At 33.3% G+C, this 14,861-nt stretch overlaps 1 protein-coding gene across 2 annotated transcripts; it reads right to left on the reverse strand.

The window, feature by feature from the left end:
* Positions 1-475: 475 nt before the first annotated feature.
* ccl34b.4 (chemokine (C-C motif) ligand 34b, duplicate 4) lies at positions 476-1,788 on the reverse strand. 2 transcript variants are annotated; one of them, XM_055182561.2, is made up of 4 exons: positions 1,603-1,788; positions 811-937; positions 661-728; positions 476-578 (listed from the first exon to the last, which is right to left on the reverse strand). In XM_055182561.2, the coding sequence occupies exons 1-4, from the start codon at positions 1,682-1,684 to the stop codon at positions 556-558; spliced, it is 300 nt and encodes a 99-aa protein (XP_055038536.2). In that variant the 5' UTR covers positions 1,685-1,788; the 3' UTR covers positions 476-555. The 2 variants fall into 2 exon arrangements, with proteins under 2 accessions (XP_055038536.2, XP_055038537.2); XM_055182562.2 differs by lacking the exon at positions 1,603-1,788 and adding an exon at positions 1,246-1,403.
* Between the last annotated feature and the right edge of the window lie 13,073 nt (positions 1,789-14,861).

The raw sequence follows: 14,861 nt of genomic DNA on the forward strand, positions 1-14,861 counted from the left end.
TTAATTTAAATATTTACTTATTTATTTATTTATTTATTTATATTTAAATTTAAATATTTATTCATTTATTATTTAATTTCACAGTGACAATAAAATATTTTTAATATTTACATTTATGTATGGCTAGTTTGTGGTAATTTTGCCTTCCGATCACACGGTCTGAACGGACCTAAATTGGATCTAACCTGCATTTGGTGATGATTACACAAGATATTTAATAAATATTTTCAATAAGCTTAAAAGACAGATCACATCCATACAAAACGTAAGTAGCCTACTTTTGTCTAAATAAAAAAAAACATATGTTTGTTCATTTAATAAGATTTTAATTTATAGCAGATAAAACAAAGCATTACAGCTATAAGTGAAACATTTCAATCAACGTTCACACATAAGCTTAAAGCATATACATTAAGTTTACAATTAAATAAACACAAATAATAAGTGTAAATAGCCTAAATATAGTTCCTGTTCCTTCAGATAGATGCGCAGATAAATATATTTGTGCCTTAAAGCTATTATTCAGATATGCAGCCCATATAGATCTCCATTGACTCAGTCCTTTATCTCCTTCAGACCTGAGGATAAGATGAAGATATGTTTTGAGTGGTCTTCATGTTTGTTTATAATGGAAGAGTGTTATAATAATAAGACCTGTACCTTTCATCCTATGAGAAATCCAGCGTGCCTTTGGATCAGAGCAGTATTTTTCATTCGTTGTGTAGAAACTGTTGTGCAGGAAAACAGACCAATGAAATAAACACAACAATAGCATAAATATAAACCACTGTATGTGTAAAGAAAGCTTACATAATGGCTTCGACACATGGATCCAGAGCATTCTGATGTTTGTATCCAATCAGTGGCATTTTAGCCGGGATCCTTGCATTTGACACCTCTTTGCAGCAGTTGACTCCGACTCTAGTTGGCCGACGAACTGAAAAAAAGAGTGAAAATGAGAGATTGAATACCAACTACCTCACTGGAGGTGTGAAAACCAGAGGTTAACCTGATTTGATCTTAGATAAGATCTCCGCCAAAGGAAATGAAATCAAAAATCACGATACAACCAAATGCAATATACAGTAACACAGTACTAGATTCGACGTCCTTCAATTCGTAAAGATCACAATCATTACATAGGCTATCAATGCATGCAATTTTTTAAATCAACCAATCCATTGTAATAAAAATATGGGCCGCTAAAAAACCCATGCAGTGTTTATTCAAAATCCAGAGACTCACAATTGCCCTGTTGCTCAGAAACGCACACAAGAACCATCAACATCAAAGTTATTTTCCAGCAAAGGTGCATGATGATGGGATGAGATACTCAGAAGGCCCGAAGAGAGAGATGTCTGCAGACTAGTTTTTAAGGCGCAAGAGACTCGAACCCTTTTATATGGTTTCTTGAAACAGGATATGCACTTCCTTTGCACGACAACCCAGTAAGATTTGACTGCGTCTTTGCAAGATTTTGTATCGTAAGACTTCTCGTCATGCCATTCTTGAAAGTCTAGCAAGTATCCTACGTCCACCAGCTACAGAGAGCAGTAATACAGACTTATTACCGAAATTTTGTATATGTTTGACTATACTTACAATTGCCCAATGCACCAGTGAAACATCCCATGAGGGTGAACAGAACAGCAAAGACGAATAATTTAGATGTCCAGCCCATCATTGCTCTTGTTGTCCAAAGATGTTTAGTGTCTTGGTTAGTTAATTGGCTTCTGATGAAGTGTGTCTTACATAGAGGTCGTTTATAAGAAATACTATTCAGATGGAAAATAATGCGTCACAGGTTCACCACCACCAAGCCATTGCATCAACTGAGAAATATACCCTCACTAAAAATCACACCTCTCACCCACAACACACGCCAGTCTTACGAGTCAGCATAATTTATGAGAAACATAATTGCACAATAAATAGAAAATCCAAACATCATAGTGAAAGCATCCAAATCATCAGTTTGAATTACCATACGTTTATACAGAAATGCCTACTGTAAATATCTAAGCCTAAGCAATGATTGACACAAGATAAGTGAAAAATTAAACAAGACTTGAATAATAACCATTCTCATTCTCACAATAAAGTTAACAGCCTAATATGTGACCCAGTCTGAAAACCCAGCTAAAGTCTTTATTAAATATATAAAAATATAACCTTGATATAGAGTAAGAACTGAGACTAAGATTAAAATCAATGTGAAGTTCAACTGCTTCTAATCTCATAATGAGATGATGAAACTTTAACCAGGATTGCACAAGCAAGCACACGTATATGTAAAGGGATGTATATTATTCTGCTTATGTGGCAACTTGACACATGAGTAAATAACTGGACACAAAATTTTCATTTGAAATATTTAAAAACAGTAGCAAAGAGTAAAAGAGACAGTGGAGTAATGCATTAAACTTACTAGTAATGACGTGAATGATGACTCACAGTACCTGGATGAGCGGTGTTATCCATTTTAGTGGTTATTGAGAATAACAGACCTCAGAATGACACAATGACCAATCAGAATTAAGCATTCTAGAGAACTGTGTTATATTAAGCTATTAACATTTGACATTTGACAATAATTAATTACAGATAAAGTCTCCATAATATAGTACATGCACTGTAAGCCCAGATAAGTTGAGTTTACTTAAAAACATGAAGGTAACTCGTTGACCTAACAAATTTAAGTAATGATTACTTAAAAACTTTAAGTGAACTTTACTTAAACATATAAAATGTTCTAACGACAATTTAAGTTGAATAGACTTAATGTTTTAACTTCTTCCAATATTCCTGCACTCTTAACCCAGATTAGTTGACATAACTAGAAATTTGTGAGGAAACCCGTTGCATATAACTTTAGTTTTTATCACTTTATATTACTTTGATGTTATAAATGGTTTAAGTCAATCATTGAATAAACGTGATTCTCCTCAGAAACACACACAAAACTGTGTTTTTAACATACATTGTCAGAACTGTGGACAGAAATACAATAAAATGTTCTGAACAGGGTTCATGTACGGAAACACTGATCACAAAATTATCATTTACAACAAAACAATATCAATAATATAAAAGCTTAAACCTATATGCCATTTTATTAACAAATATTTAAGTAGTGAAAGTTTTTATTCTGTAAAAAACCAGAAAAAAATCTAAATATTCAGGCGCAAAGGATTATGGGTTCTCCTCACAACATGAACTAATAATTTAAAGTTAATTTTACTTGAATGTTTTAGTTTAATGGATTTTGTAAGTTTAAAAGTTAAATCAACTAAACTTTTTAAGCTTTGGCTTCAAAACAGAAAATATTAAGTGATGTTTACTTGATTGTTTAAGTAAAGACAATATCTGGGTTAACAGTGTGGAAAGTGAGGGGCCAGAAAACAAAAACATAGGTGAAAGATCTTATGTTTTGAGTTTCTTAAAATAAATCATGTGCATCTGAGAGATTGTGACTTGAGAGTACAGACATACATTTGTGTTATTTCCATATCCTTAATATTCCTTACTATTATTCCCCATATTTAGTTTATCATTTATATATTATAAAATTTCCCATTCTACCTATAGACCCTTTACAGCCCATGTGATCAAATAGCCTGCGTGTGCATTTTGGCAACAGAAGTGGTGTTATTTCCTAGTGGTTTTAAGGTGTTAGCAACTCAGAAAGTTTATCAAAACGGTTTCCCAGCATCAAAATGTCTGGTTGTTGCGTTTGGTTGCACTACTATAATATACTAATATATGTAAATATGTGTCTGGCCACTTTATATTTGGCCATCTGCTAACGTCTTCTATTCACTCCACCATAGTCCACTGTAAAAAGTGTAGATTTGACTAAATAAAATGAGTAAACTGTGTTAAATTTTTTTTTAAATCAAAATATGAGTTAAAATAACACAATAATTTGAATAATTTGAGTAATTCTAAATGAACACATCATTGAGTAAATTCAACTTCATTTTATCATGTATAATCCACTTAAATTTGTAAGAAGGAAATTAACTTCATAATTTTGTGTTGAAACTACATGATTTTATTATTAAACATAACTAACTAGGCAGTGGACTCGTACTTCCCAGCATGCTTTGCACAGGACTGGATTTGGAGAGTATAATTTGAATTTAAACTCTATTTTATGTGTTTTTAACTAAAAAGAAAGACTTGTTAGTTTTTAATGTTCATTTATCTTCGAGATTTGAAAAAGTTTCTATTTCTTCTTTTGAGTTTTGTAGTTACCATTGTTCAGAAGACTGGTGCTTGTACATAGATTTTTCGCATTTATTGAAATCCATATTATTAAGTTGTCCTTACTCAAAATATGAGTTAGTTCAATAAACTTACAAAAAGTAGTTGGAAAATGTTGCCTTAATTTTATTGAGAAGTCCAAGTAACAGTTTTTACAGTGATGGATGTGGGAGCTGTGTTGAAAATGTTGATAAAGTTAACTTTTTGAAATAACTTTGTCTGTCTGTGTGTTGCTTCAATGCTGATTCTTGCCGTACTTCCATTGCCAATATGTGCGCGCATACATTGCCACGTCATCATTGTGTACAAACAGTTAAAGGGTCTATTATGACATTCTACCTGTTTTATAACTGTTGTTTAATCTTGTGTTTCGTGTGGGCTGTATTGTCTTCACAAGTGGTCGCCATCTCAAGGGTTTTAATAACGTCACAAGACAACGTCAAGATTATAACACCTGCTGAATCTTTTCACATGAAGTCAGATGGAGCATTAAGAACGCAACTAAGATTAACTTAGCAATAAACTTTGCTCGCCTTTTTCAGTCATCACTTCGCATCCTGCCTGCTGTTCTTCTCACCTTGTGGTTGAGTAGAAGCCTTAACACTCAGATGCAAAATCAACATGCAAAGCCTGTAGTTACTCATAAGTTTATTTTGATCCAGCACATCATCTTCATACTGACACAAAGTTTCCATGTTTTATCATGTTCAAACTCAAAAATTCTCTTAGATTTCCATGTGCGGTTTCCCGGATTGGGCTTTAAAAATAGTCCCAGACTAAAATGCATGTTTAAGTCTTACATTACAAACATCTTGCACTGACATATCTTAACATATATCAGTACCATCATTTCCATATATATACAGTTCTGTCAGAAGTCTTAGGCCACCATCACCAGCATTGTTGTTTTAGCAAAGTATTAATGTCCATCCATATTTATTTTTCGATCTATTTTGTTGGGATACAAATAGAAAATACAGGAAATATGTACAAAAAAATTAAAAAAATAATTTTCAGGACTAAATGTCTTCTTTAGGCATCATCGGTGTTTAGTGTGACCTCTCTTGGCACTTAACACATCTTGAGCGTTTTGAGCAAAATGAAGTAAAAAGATTTTAAAGGAACAGTATGTAGGATTGTGGCAAAAACTGGTACTGCAATCACACAACTGGTGGCCAATACACAACATGACAACATAAGCACTATTCGGACAGGATTAGTTTCCAAACAACGTTCGAGTTTCAACGGGTCCCCTACAACATCTGATTTTATGTACCGGTTCGAACGGGATAAAAAATTCCAGTCTATTCCAGAGATGCGAGTGTCTGTTTCATGCATTTGGCCGTTGCAGAAGATCACGTGCTCTGGATACTCGTGTTTGTAATGTTTGATATTTTGCAAATGTAATATTATTACAGAACTTTAACAAATCAAAAGAACTTTTACAAATCCTACTAAAGTAGCCTATGTATTTTAAATAACTGGCTGCTTATAATAAACCCAAAGAAATTAAGAATTAATGATTAATAACAATTTATTATCTTTATTAATTAACATTACCATTCCGGAGTTAAACAAAATAAGGTTCAGTTACCTTATACTGATATTACAGTGGCCAGTCTTAACAGTGTTTAATATTCAGCTCGTCTTGATTTAATTATTTTATTTCGCCGAATTGTAAAAAACATCCATATCTGAATGAACAGGACTCAGGAAGTACAATATAAGCACGTTAGTAATACCTTACGGCAGATCATGTTGGCCAAAACACGACAAGAACCGCGTTTTCAAAAGATATTGCGGGCAATTTGCATACGGACAGAATTAAAATTCTCAAGGACCTCTGAGTTCGGCGAAAAACAGCAGATAAATTGCTCTGGAATTCTTACGGTCGTCAGAGAAAAACACAGATATGGCCGATTTGGACGGGATTAAAAACACAGAGCATGATTTTCTCAGAGGTTTATTCTCAGAGGTTTATTTATATAGCACCTTTCACAAATAAAATCACAAAGTGGTTTACAAAATATAACAATAAAGCTAAAAATGTACACTAAAACCTGTAAAACTAATCCCATCCGAATAGAGCTATAAACATCAGTTGAGGGCTGCAACTCCACTTTTTAAATGCAATATCCTGTTCGGACCACTGTTGTCAGTGATATAAGTATTTGAAATGAAAATTATTTCTTAATGTCTAGTGACATATCAGGGCCATTTTATGATTCATTGATATAAATTTCTTACATACTTTTCCTTTAAAGTTAGAAATTAGGATTTAATTTTATTAATTATTTTATTTATAATTTTAACAATTATATATGATCACTATTACATTGCAAAAACAACAAATCTAATTAAAGTATATATATATATGAGTTGACACATTTATAAACTCATTTTCAGGTGTGGTTAGTTTGGGTATGTCCTCCCCCATAATTGATATTACTAATGGAGAATGGTGTTGGTGGTGATGTGGAAGTCATATATTTGACCACAGGGCTGGCTTATTTTTAGGGGTGGTTTCCCGGACAGGGATTACACTGTAAAAAAAAGTAAAACTTTTTTTTCTAATCAACCCATATTTTTTAACAATTTCAACTTGATTTTTTAAGTTATGTCAACTTTTTAAAGCCAAAATTTAAAATAGTATGTTAAATTGACTTGCAAAACCAAGTTGTTTTAAGTTCGTCCTGCATTTTGTTTTGCAGTGTAGCTTAAGCCAGGACTACGCCTTAGTTTAATTAGGAAATATAACTAGTTTTAAAAAACATGCCTTACTTGTGTGCATTTTGAGGCAAAACAGTGGGGACTGATGTATTTTGAAGATATGTCAGTGCAAGATGTTTTCAGTTTGGACAGCTCTTACATTTATATTAGTCTAGGACTAGTCCAATCCCTGTCCAGGAAACCACCCCTTAATTTAATTATAAAATCAGTGATTTGTCACTACACTTGACTAATGCAGAATTTCCCACTCTGAGTTTAAAGGCTGTCGATAAGACACAAAAATAAACTTTACATGAATCTAATCTTTAATTGTGATGCGTGTCCTTGTCTAGACATCCTGTGCTTTGTTTTTTTATCGATTTCGTCATTGTTCTGTTGTATTTCAGTCTGGTTTCACTTTTACTCCAGTTGGATTTATGCAGATACTGGGAATTTACACAGGATTTTATTCTAGGTGCTTTTTTAAATTCTGGCAATGAACATGATCAATAAATGCTTTTAAAGCCTGCATTGGATGTTTTGGATGCAGAAAAAGCTAATAGGTGTCACAGTTAAATGTATAGTATTTTCTATATAAGATTAAAGAAGGGCATTTTCTACATATAGCAAATAAGTGACATTGTGACAAATCAGGAGTCATTGTTCGATAGTTGTTGCAATCAGTTTCAGAGTAACTTTTTCAGCTGATAAATGATCAAATGAAATATATTATCTCTGGCAAATTCCTGATTGTTGTGTGGCTATTGTTGGTTGGGCAAATGTTTGAATGTCCGAGTAAAAGATTGTAGCAGTTGGGACGTAGTGTTTAACTTATTGATATAATAGTTATGTGCTGTATAAAAGGAAGCTTGAAAGATATACTGTATGCTTTGCATTCCAGTAACAAGCACACCTTTAGCCTTAAGAGAGTTTTTACATAAAGATTTTGAAGAAAAGATGTTCGGGGCTGAGAACGTAAAGCATTAAGAAATCATTTTCATTTCAAATACTTATATCACTGACAACAGTGGTCCAGCCAGGATATTGTCATAAAAAAAAAAAAAAAAAAAATATATATATATATATATATATATATATATATATATATATATATATATATATATATATATATACCAAATAAAACCAACAATCAAAACTAGTTATTCATCAGTTTATTTTGATCCAGCACTCGTCATTACACAGACACAACTTCAATATTTTATCACATTTAAATTCATAAATATTCTCAGATTCTCATCCTTCTGGAGTTGTAACAGTACATTTCAATGTGAAATATTATGCATACTTATAACTTATTCAAACCAGACCTGATCTAAATATTTTAGCAGTATGACTTGGCAGCGTATGCGTGCACATTTTGGCAACGGAAGTAAGAATCAGCAGCTACCAGATCTGTGTACTATAGTGGAGTGGATAGAAGATGTTAGCAGATGGCCACATATAAAGTGGCCAGATACATATATATACGTATATACGTATATTATATTAGTGCAACCAAATGCAACAGCCAGACATTTTGATGCTGGAAACCGTTTTGATAAACTTTCTGACTTGCTAACACCTTAAAACCACTGGGAAATAACACCACTTCCGTTGCCAAAATGCGAGCGCAGGCTATTTGATCACATGGGCTGTAAAAGAGCCTATATAGACATTATAAAAATATTACAGTGAATCATTTTAAACTTCAAAAATAGCTTTAAAACACATTGAACGGGTTAGATGTGTTGACACTTTTATGAAATGATTATTGCTGGTTTCATTGGATCCTCCCACTAGTGATGTTACTGATGGGTGATGATGTTGGTGGTGGTGTGGAAGTTACATGTTGGACTGTCCTGATAGTATTAGTTTATCTTTTTGAGCTCTGCAACACAATAAAATACCACATCTTATTATTAGAATGCACATTATAATATGCACATAAGCATTTACTGTCATTTTAATTCAGTAACTTGTCACTATATTTGTTGACTTCAACTTACTTTTTAAACTGGAGAAGTTTCTGCCGTACCCATGATGCTCTTGGACTAATGCAGAATTTTCCCCTTGGAGTTTGAAGGCTGTCAATAAGAATAATAACATAGTTAAAGACACAAAAAGTAAACTTTACATTGATCTGATATTTAATTGTGACGTGTGCTCTGTCTAGAGAGAATCTGATACTTACATTACTGCCTTGACACATGGTAATTGAAGTTTTTGCAGCCTGTAACCGATGATTGGGTCGGTCACCTCATTAATGGAGACTTTTTCACAGCAGGTGTTCGCCTTAATATACATATCTGACACAAAACATGAAGAAATGCATTAGCATATTGTACTTCATTAAATATCAGTAGATTCACCATCATAATCAAAACCAAATACAGTGCATACAATTTTCAAGACCAAAGGTCATGCACAGTTAAAATGGCCCATGAGGGTGAACAATAGACCAAAATAATTAATCTTAAAGTCCATCCAAGCATAGATCTTGGTGTCAAGATCAAATGACTAACCATTGTTAGTTAGTCAGTTGAAAGTTACTTTTGAGGACAAACACTAGTTAATAGCATATTATCGTATTCTTACCAGCATATGCTGTTGTCCAGATCACAGATGCAATTGCCATCATGACAGCCAAATTTCCCATCGAAAGTCTTTGTGTCTCCATTTCGACAGTGGATCTTTAGCTCTTGTTGTCTTGGATCTGAGAGAAGTATTTAACGCTCTTGCCTGTTGGCTTTAAATAGTGAATTTAAAGGAAATACGCAATACAAAATGTCACATCCTGTGCATTAGAAGTTTATTTTATAAATGACTTCATCATTTGTTTGTTTTATTTTAATCTGGTTTCACATGTGCTCCACTGGTTAATTCTTCTGTAGGAGAGACAGGGGAATTTCCACATGACATTATCTATTAGTTGTTCTTGGTATCTTTAATTAAATGTAAATTACATTTAAATATCTTTTCGAATGTTATCAAATGCTTTTTGTTTTAAGCCTGCACTGGATGTTTTAAATCTATAATGTATACAGACAAAAAGCTAATACATGGTGTCACAGTTAAATGTTTAACATAAAAGAAGATTGTTTTTAACATTCATTCATTAATTGAGTGACATTCCCATAAAATAGGGATAAAACATTGCTGTGTTTACCATGTTTACCTTGTACTTTAGGTCAAATAATTAAACCCATAGAAAAACTTGTTTCAGCTAAGCCGTGCTTATCTAAAAATCAGGCTCCGCTTAAGCTATAAGATGTCACAGTAAGGTCAGTATTAACTCACCCTCATGTCATTTGAATCCCCAAATGTATTTTATTGTGTAATTTAATTGTGTACTTTCATATGTATATGTACATGTATGTATTTATGTATGTATTTACAAATGTCGAAGTCCACATTAGCTCTTGTTGTCAAGAACATGACATTCATATTTCTTATTGAAAGTCTTTGTGTCTTCATTTTGACAGATGATTTATAGCTCTTGTCCTCTTGGATTTGAAATAATATATTCAACACTCTTGCCTGTTGGCATTACATAGTGAATTAAGAGGAAATGCAATGGTCACACATCCTGTGCTTTGAAAGCATGTTTATTTTTTATGAATGATTACATCATTGTTCTGTTGTATTTCATTCTGGTTTCACTTGTACTACACTGGGATTTACACTCATGCAGCAGATATTGGGGAATTTACACAGGACATTATTCTAGGTGCTTTTTAACCCATTAACTGGCACTGTCATGTGAGCCGGACACCTGAGCTTACTTCAATATTTTGCATGTAAAATTGTATCTATCACAACAAACTAAATATTGTTGAAAAGGTCTAAGAATGTATTTTTCATATTTCAAAACATTTAAGAAGTTATAATAATGCAGTGACCATAATTTATTAATTTGTGACAAGAGTATGCAGCAAACCCCGAGCAAACCAACACCATTTTTTGACAATTTTATGTATAAAATAATACTATATGGCATTATTTTTTATCTATAACACTAAATTTAAACTTTAATAAAATAAATTTAATATTTTCACTTTTAGATAATTCCATAAAAAACTTTCAAGTGTCTTCTTTAAAACAATACCAAAATTAGGCTTCCATACCAAATAACCCAGAGTTATATTAATTTGAAGGTATTTTCTATATAAGATTAAAGAAGAGCGTTTTCTACATCCTGCGAATCAGTAACATTGTGACAAGGAGTTCACACCACAACTATAACCATAAAGACAAGAGGAACAATATTGTTGCAATCAGTTTCAGAGCAACTTTTCCAGCTGATGAATGATAAAACACACTGCCAAGTGCCAAATATAATCTCTGGCAAATTCCTGATTGTTTTTTGGCTATTGTTGGCTGTGCAAAGGTTTAAACGTCTGAAAAAAGATTGTAGTAGGGACATAGCCAGGATTTAGCTAGGTGTTTTGGTTGCTATAATGCTTTTGTGTTGTTTATCAGTCGTTGTATGATGCGCCGATTGGTTGGTTTGGTATTTGTCCCGCTCCTCCTCCACTGTGAATGGACTGTCGAGTAAAAAGTCACTTAAAGTTGAAAATTTTTCAACTCTGGGCACTCAGCGCTGAACGCAACAAAAAAACTTGGATGCTGGCGCTCAGTGCGGACAAAACCAGCCAGCTGCTGGTGTTTTTAAAAGCGTGTCGCTTCCATTGGTAACAATTGAAATCATACGCTGGCTGCAGGTGTAAATGCTTTGGTGCACTGCCCCCTAAAGCCAACAATAAACAAACCTCGAACAGAACAGCACAGTAAATCAAAAACCTTTGTTTCTTCATAATATGATGATATAGTATTTCAATTCACGTTATATTCATCTGATTTTTTGGCTCATTTGTAACCATATAAACCTTGCATGAGAAATAAGACAACAGAGTGATATATTAACTATTAAAAATTACTGAGGGATAACTGACTTTATATTGTAATTGACCAATCAGGATCAAATATTTTATAGAGCTGTGTATTAATAGATATGTAAAAACAATGAACTCATGATAGATTAACAATAATTGATTATAGATTAAAAGTCCATAATACATAGTACATGGAAAGTAAGAGGCCAGAAAACAAAATAAACAAGCAAAACTTATAGTTACTCATCAGTTTATTTTGATCCAGCACTCATAATTACACAGACACAACTTCAATATTTTATCTCATTCAAATACTGAAATACTTTCAGATTTGCATCATCCCTCTTATAACAGTACATTTCAATATGAAATATTATATATACTGATAACTTATTCAAACCACACCTGCTGTAAATATTTTCCACAATTTCTTCAATGATGACTAGTCCTACATGTATTTGACAGTATGTTATATTGTAAATACTAATTTAAATGCACACAATTAACTGCCCATTACTAGATATTTGAAAAAAAATGTAACAATGCATTATCTTAAACTTAAAAAAGCGTATACACATAACTGGTTAGATATGTATGCGTTCATTATGAGTTGACACATTAATAAAACTCATGATTGGCTGTGGTTAGTTTGATTAGATCCTCCCACATGAGTGATGTTACTTATGGATGATGATGAGGATGTTGGTGGTGGTCTAGAAGTCACATGTTGAACCACAGTGGTTGGTGTTAATTTTTGTTTTTGAGCTCTGCAACATAATAAAATACCACATCTTATTACTAGAATGCTATACAAAATAAATTGTAATATGTACATTTTAAAAGCATTTAGGTCATTTTTAAATTCAGTAACTTGTCTACATTTGTTGACTTCAACTTACCTTTTAAACTGGATAACTTTCTTCAGTACCCATGGTGCTCCTGGATTAATGCACAAATTCCCCCTCTGAGTTTCAAGGCTGTCAATAAGAATAATAAGTTGAAGAATATAAACTTTACATGGATCTGATTTTTAATTGTGATGTGTGCTTTGTCTAGAGAGAATCTGATATTGTAACACTTACATTACTGCCTTGACACATGGTAAAGTTTGGTTTTGCAGCCTGTAACTGATGATTGGGTCGGTCACCTCTTTCATGGAGACTTCTTTACAGCAGTCGTTCGCCTTAATATTCACATCTGACACAAAACATGAACAAATGCATTAGTATACTTAATTAAATATCAATATATTTACCACAATAATCAAAACAAAATACAGTGCATATAATTTTCAAGACCAAAGGTCTCAGACTCTTGCTGCTCATAAACACACACATGAACTGTTAACATCATAGTTAATTTCCCATCAGAGGTTCATGATTGATGACATATTCAGAAGGCCAGAAAAATAAATGGTCTGCTAGTTATAAATGTGTATATTAGGCTCATGCTAAGCCTTTATAACATGACGATTCGTTATAACAAGCCCATTATGCCTGCGTGATAGCTTGACAGGTGTCTTATTATATTTCTCCCAGCTGCAGATAAACCACAGGAGTAATGTTGACTTTAAAATGCTAAAATATTGTACTCATTGTACCATAAGGGTGAACAAAAGACCAAAGATAAATAATGTAGTCTAGCAAAGCATAGCTCTTGATGTCAAGATTAAAGGAGATTCCATGGTTAGTTAGTCAGATTTATGTATGAAAGTTACTTGTTAGGACAAATACTATTCAGTTAAAAGCACATGACCATATTCTTACCAGCACTTGATACTGTCCAGATCACAGATGCAATTACCACCATCACGGCCAAAGTTCTCGTAGAAAGTCTTTGTGTCTTCATGTTGACAGATGATCTCTAGCTCTTGTACTCTTGGATCTGAGAGAATATAATCAACTGTCTTGCCTCTTTGCCTTATATAGTAAATTAAGAGGAAATACATTGGTCACATTGTATGCTTTAAAAGCATGTTTATTTTTATTAGTGATTTCATCATTGTTCCGGTGTATTTTATTCTGGTTTCACTTGAGGGGGATGCTCCACTCGGGGGATTGGGGGATCAGGGAATTTCCACAGGATATTAACTGTTAGGTGTTTGCAATATTTTTAATTAAACTTAAATTTCACTTAAAGTAATTTTCCATTTTCTTAAAAGAAAAATCCAGATAATTTGCTCGCCACCATGTCATCCGGAATGTTGATGTCTTTCTTTGTTCGGTCCGGGGGAGGTTGTGTTTTTTGGGGAGGGCATTGCATGATTTTTCTCATTTTGATGGACTTTAATAGAGCCCAACATTGAATACTTGACTCAACACTTGACAGTTTTTTTTTCAGTTTCAAAGGTCTATAAACGATCCCAAACGAGGCATTAGGGTCTTATCTAGTGAAACGATTGTCATTTTTGACAAGACAAATAAAATATATGTACTTTAAACCACAACTTTTCGTCTAGGTCCGGTCCAGCGCGACCTAACGTAAATGCGTAGTGACGTAGGGAGGTCACGTGTTACATATATAAAACGCACATTTGCGGACCATTTTAAACAATAAACTGACACAAAGACATTAATTAGTATCAGTTGACATACAACAACGTCGGAACGGTCCTCTTTCAACACACTTGTAAACACTGGGGCGGAGTTTGACGCTCGTCTTCTGTGACCTCTTGACGTCATGACATATTGCGTGGGGTCACATCACGCATCACGACCGGATCTAGACGAGAAGTTGTGGTTTAAAGTGGATATTTTTTATTTTTCTTGTCAAAAATGACAATCTTTTTGCTAGATAAGACCCTTATGCCTCGTTTGGGATCGTGTATAGTCTTTTGAAACACCGTTGAAAGAAACTGTTGAGTGTTGAGTTGGGTATTGGGTGTTGGGCTCTATTAAAGTCAATTAAAATGAAAAAGGTCCTGCAATGTTTTCCTCAAAAAACGTGGTTTCTTCTCGACTGAACAAAGAAAGACATCAACATTTTGGATGACAT

Source organism: Misgurnus anguillicaudatus, chromosome 25, assembly GCF_027580225.2.
Source record: "Misgurnus anguillicaudatus chromosome 25, ASM2758022v2, whole genome shotgun sequence".
In the NCBI taxonomy this organism is placed as follows: Eukaryota; Metazoa; Chordata; class Actinopteri; order Cypriniformes; family Cobitidae; genus Misgurnus; species Misgurnus anguillicaudatus.

Bases quoted from the DNA above. Each gene is read 5' to 3' on its own strand.
- ccl34b.4 (XM_055182561.2), bottom strand. From the start codon at position 1,684: ATGATGGGCTGGACATCTAAATTATTCGTCTTTGCTGTTCTGTTCACC. The intron at 938-1,602 runs GTAAGTATAGTC...TCTTTTTTTCAG, and splicing joins CACTGGTGCATTGGGCAATT to TTCGTCGGCCAACTAGAGTC. The intron at 579-660 runs GTACAGGTCTTA...TCTTATCCTCAG, and splicing joins GATTTCTCATAGGATGAAAG to GTCTGAAGGAGATAAAGGAC.